Raw genomic sequence first — 5,291 nt, 5'->3', positions numbered from 1 at the left:
AGTAATAGAAAGACGAACACCATGATGTGTAGCACAATCACCGTACCCACTTGGGGGTGACTCAGAAACATTTCCTGATTTATTCAGTTTAACGTCTTCAATGAAGCTATATTTTTGCTGAATGCTAAGGTTATCCTTGTTGATTAGCATACAGGGTGTAAAAAGGGTAAGCGACTTTCCTTTCTTGAGAAAACAAAGGAAAAGGATAGAAAAATAGGCAAATTTTGAGTGTAACGCGTAACACAATTTTCAAATTGAAAGTCTTCAAAACCATTTTTCATAAGAGAGAACAATTATGTGGATTAACGGACAATAACCAGTGATAACACGCAGTAAATACTACATATGAGCCAAATTAAAACAGTTCAAGTTTATTAAAACACATTAAAAAGATTCAAAATTCCGTAGTTTCCTTACTGTAACGCTGTGTTTTGGAATTCTGGCGCTCACTAGATTATAGTTTGAAACAAGTCTTCAATTGATATCTGTGGCTTCAAAACCATCTCAACTAAATGCTCATACCTTGTGCTTTAACATACAGAAAAATTAGTTTGAGGGATCCACTACGAATGGAGAAATCACTCCTCAAAACAGTCGCTACGCTTTTTCTGTTCCGCAATTACGCAATAATATTTTTCGAGACCACTTCTTTCAATGTTGCTCCTGCTCCAACCAAGGCGTAAGTGGGTTCCAACCAAGCATTTTCTGAATGCTCACAAGTTCCACTAGCTATTTCCACAGTTTCGTCATCGTAGCTTTCAGGGTAGCGAAAATATTAGCCTTTGACTGAGTCGCTACGTTTTTTTTTAACATGCCGCGCCATATTGAACCTAGTCTTGAGTGCCAGTGAACATCATAAATCTACTTCGCAAAGAAGCCATGATTTCCATGTGCTTCACAAGGCTTGGTAACCTTTCCTCTATGGATATTATTGGGAAGTCCACAATGTCTTTTCAGGGGCAATTTTCAGGAAATTGAGAGAGACATCTGCTCTGACCTCAAATTGTAAAGTGGAGCAAAAAAGTGGAGCAGAAAGCCGGCGTTTAGGGTGTCAATAGAACTAAATGAGGGGATGCTATCCTCCATGTAGTGAAAGCTTTCTGTTTTTACTTTTTATTTGCCTCAAAATTGACTATCTGTATGAAAGACCACGCCTGCAAGGGGTCATGGGTAACTCAAAAATTCAGTTTTAACGGACGAAACATTAATATTTTCCGAACAATTAGAAAGATATGTAAGTCTGGATGTGAAATAAGCCAAAAGAAGTGATTTTCACCCCAATAAACACAATTTCACAATTTTTAGGTATGTTACAGAAATGGGTACCGTGATCATGCTACTCATCCATGTTATTAAGGCAGTTTTAAAGACAGTCCTCAACCCCAAAAGACCAAAAACCTGGAGATTTGGGAAAAAACCTGAAGATTTATCGACTGTGTCAAAAAGAATTTAAACCAGTTCATCAAAATATAGCTTTCGTTTGTTTCTTAATGTAAAATATTATGTGACCCTAGCAACAGAGAAATTAATGTTATTTGAAAGCTTCAGTACACGCACAGTTTTAAGGGTCAATGCTCTGATTTTCTTCGTTCGCAGATTCGTCCGATAAATATTCATCGTCTTCCAACATTTTGACAAAGTGAACGAAACGTATCTAGATGGGACGAACTGGTAACGATAACCTTAATTGGCACTTGTCTTCTAAATATGTTTGTGAGGTCCATGTCTAGTCAGTTGACCAGAACTGTGGATTTCTACAGAATTAGGACCAGGAAATCAATGTTACAAGGCAAAAGGCAGAAATGAAAATATTCGAGGAAAGTGTATTCCATCGGCCTGTGTTTACATTGAGATTTTTGTGTCTCATCATTGGACTGTGAGATTGCCCCAAAAACTGTGAGTCTCACGTCAAAACCATCAGACTCTAGAGGTCTGTAAAGAATACTTTGAATTTTGTGCATGACATTTTGCATTATTTAGAAAAGGTTTGTAATAATTATATTACTTTACCTTTTTTCAGCTGTTTTTGGGATAGTTTTGGAATCAGCACAGGAATTAATGTAACTTTGGAACAAAGAGCTTCCTTTTTTCCCCCAGTTTCATTTTTTCACAGAATCTGTTTCAAATTATATTGTTTCATGATGGCTCTCAAAAATTTGAAGGATTTTTTTAATAGCTGTGTTACATTACCCCAGCCTCAAAATGTTTCATCTTCATCAGACGTATTTATCAACGCAATTCTTGTTTGAAAAGTAACCATGTTGTTTGTAAAAAAAATAATGAACACACCAAATAAAGAAGCAATCTTTAAATGTTAGAAGTTTCAGGTCTTTTGAAGGTGATCAACTCTCCAAAGGGTTACTGACTTACATGCATTATTAGCCTGATTGTCTCAGCAGCCATGACAACAAGAGACTTTGCTTTGCCGCATTTTTTGGGGACCCACTGTCGCCTAGTGAGAAAAGAACGTAGATGTTTCCCCCCTCAGTCAAGAAAACAAAAAATAAAATACCCTATATACTGCATAAAAAGCAAAATGGAAAGAATTCTTTATCAATTTACTCATCCCTACATTTCCATTGAAAAGGTTATGTACCAATGTTGCAGCTGCAATGATTTAACATGTAAATCAAGAATCCAATCTTTCAAAGGTGTGTAATTTTCATATGGAAACCTAGCATTATTTTATTAACAAAGAGGTCACAATATCCCAACCATGGTTCTAAGTTCCTTATGTGTGAACATCTGATCAACAACAAAGCCAAAAGCTTTGTTTTAACCCTTTTCCCTCTAAGAATGACAGAAGTGATTCTTTTTAATGCCAGTCAACTGTACTCATCATTGGGAACTCTTTATGGGGTAAAGGTTGATGTGTTCACTGAAAAACTCCCCTCTGTTCCCCCTATAACCTTTTGCCCCTGATCAGTTACATTTAGAAATTTTACTCTTACGCTGGACAACTTTACTTTTCAGTGGGGAACCCTCTAGGAGTGAAAGGTTTAAAGAAAACTTGATTTGACAAGAATTCAAAAAATGTTATTTCTTATAGCTCCACAAAACCTTGTTCAAATGTTTATTCCAAAAATCTGGGCCTTTAGCAGGTTATCAAGAGTAGCAAAAGCAAAACAAAATAAATAATGCACAGTTCCAGGACTCTTCGAGTTTTAGATACAGATAGCATTATGGAACTTGGCCGAAGAACTCTCAAGGCCTTGTACATGTCTAATACGGCTGCATACACTGTGTCACAAAGTGTCTCATCAAGGCTATGAACTTCATGTACACATGTAATACTTTTTGTTTAGGGTTCTGGTTCAGTGAGGTCATGGTTTAAGAGGGTCATTTTCTGACTCTTACACCAAGTTGTTAATATGTAGCTGAATTGGCCAACCCTTTCTCAGCCTTTAGGGATCCAGAATCTACCTTTTCCTTGAATTCCACAGTCAAAAAGAATTTAGAGTTCCATTGCATGTGCACCCTTCATTATCTATAAAACTTGATAAATGTACAAGTAACATTTTAAAAAATCATTCTTGCTGTGGTACTGTTCCTTAGTTTGGGATACAAGCTTCCAGACTTGCTCTTGGCATAACTGCTCCATTTTCTCCTGGTATCCATACTCTTGTTTAAAGGCAACATCTTCTCTGATGGAGAAACACACCAGGCCACCTGGACGCACAACTCGAGCCATTTCATCCATAGCTCCATCAGCCTTCACATGATTCAATGTGAACACGCCCACTGCAATAGCTGCATCATAACAGTTATCCTTAAGGTTTAAACATTTGCCTGGACCTAAAACATCCACAAAAAGTTGCTTGTAAATTCCCTTCTTCTCAGCTTTATCCAGGAGAGCGAGAGAGGCATCTAGAGCATCAATGTTAGTAAAGTTTCTTTTGGAAAGTTCTTCTCCAACAAGACCAGTGCCAGCACCAACATCTAGTATTTTGGCATCTTCTGCAAAATCACATTGTTTTAAGGTGTTTGCAAATATGTTGACTGATGTTTCATGTCCAACATATCCCCTGAGCACCTTAACATCCTGGAAAAATCATAGAATTGATTTCAATTAAGACTTCAAACAGGAAGATGTAAATTCTTCAAGGTAACCTTAATTTTCTTGCCAGCAAATTTAAGTTCTGAAGCAAAGCAATCCAAAATTATTATTTTTTTGTTTTCTGTGACCCTGAAAAGTAATGTAGTCTTTGTGTTCCTGTATTCTACTTTTAATTAGCTGCACTAGTTAATCAAGTAATCTGCTACGGAAGATTAACCTCCGAGGAATAATTATCACTAATACCTTGTGAGTTAATTGATGTTACAACAGTCACGTTTAAGGAGAAAAGGGACCATTGGGAATTAAATTTGCTTTAGATGCCAATTTGATTGCGCTGTCTAATGGATAATCCGGTGGATGGCGTTATCCACCTTTTGAACAACTGGGGCCCTGAAGCTTTTGCTGATTTCCGTCTGCAAACCAAGGTGGTCCACCAATATGGTGGCGGCTTAATGCAAAACTCTGAAAAGTTGAGATACGCTTCGGCAAATAACTCAGAAACAATGTACCCCATAGACCTCAGACTTGGTGAGGTTGTTTGTGCATTGGTCTTATACAACATTTTATGTTCTTGGCTTTTTTCATTCCACGGCTTCGAATTTGTTTCTTATGGCGCGCGTGAAGGTAAAAACTAGCCACATGTTCGAACATTGCAACATGTACACGTCATGTATTTATGCAGATTGAACGCCACAACACCAGCATATCAAACTACTGCTAACAAACAAGACACGATAAGGAGAAAACCAAAATCGAAGGCAACCCGAATCTATGGATTCTACTGTTTCGTTTAGTGGGAGTAGACTGTGTGCACCACTCCAATCCGGCCCCCTGTTGCATGCTCAACTTGTTCTCGCATACTAAACGCTGTGAAAAAAAATCCTTTATTGATTACCTTAAAGTAAATGTATACCTTATCATAATCTGCGGCAGCTTTCTTGTAGAAGTCAAGAAGTTCTTCCAATTTTTCGTGCTTGTTGCAATTGTATTCTTGTCCGCCACACTCCATCACAAACAGCGAACTACTTGAACTAGTCAGAACGAGTATGGCTCTAAAATATCAACACGCATACCCATCACCTCTCAGAATATAAATCATAAGAGAAATCTTTACTTCTTACCTCAGAGCGTTCTTTTGTGAAATTCTAGCATACACAAAAACAACTGTAAAACGATCAATCAAGTGAGCCTCGGATCACTACAAACTTTGCAGCCTTGTTTCCAGGCCTTCAAG

The 5,291-nt window shown here is 37.6% G+C and overlaps 2 protein-coding genes across 3 annotated transcripts in view; one reads left to right on the top strand and one right to left on the bottom strand.

Annotated features, from left to right (window-relative positions):
• The window catches only part of LOC137972104 (tetraspanin-4-like), a 24,497-nt gene extending 22,177 nt beyond the window's left edge, over positions 1-2,320 (top strand). The window contains exon 8 of one of the 2 annotated variants that reach the window (XM_068818929.1): positions 1-2,320. This exon is cut by the window's left edge and continues 1,003 nt beyond it. The gene's annotated coding sequence lies outside the window, so the exon portion shown is untranslated. The other variant, XM_068818930.1, reaches the window with a different exon arrangement.
• A 205-nt stretch (positions 2,321-2,525) lies between these two features.
• Positions 2,526-5,291, bottom strand: LOC137972105 (methyltransferase-like protein 27). Its single transcript, XM_068818931.1, has 3 exons — positions 5,179-5,291; positions 4,971-5,109; positions 2,526-4,042 (listed from the first exon to the last, which is right to left on the bottom strand). The coding sequence occupies exons 2-3, from the start codon at positions 5,064-5,066 to the stop codon at positions 3,488-3,490; spliced, it is 651 nt and encodes a 216-aa protein (XP_068675032.1). The 5' UTR covers positions 5,067-5,109; positions 5,179-5,291; the 3' UTR covers positions 2,526-3,487.

This window comes from Montipora foliosa, chromosome 9, assembly GCF_036669935.1.
Source record: "Montipora foliosa isolate CH-2021 chromosome 9, ASM3666993v2, whole genome shotgun sequence".
In the NCBI taxonomy this organism is placed as follows: domain Eukaryota; kingdom Metazoa; phylum Cnidaria; class Anthozoa; order Scleractinia; family Acroporidae; genus Montipora; species Montipora foliosa.
This window is presented reverse-complemented; position numbering and strand designations above follow the sequence as displayed.

Excerpts from the sequence above, each read along its gene's own strand:
- LOC137972105 (XM_068818931.1), bottom strand. The coding sequence starts at position 5,066 with ATGGAGTGTGGCGGACAAGAATACAATTGCAACAAGCACGAAAAATTG. Across the intron at positions 4,043-4,970 it reads CTGCCGCAGATTATGATAAG|GATGTTAAGGTGCTCAGGGG; the intron begins GTATACATTTAC and ends TGATTTTTCCAG.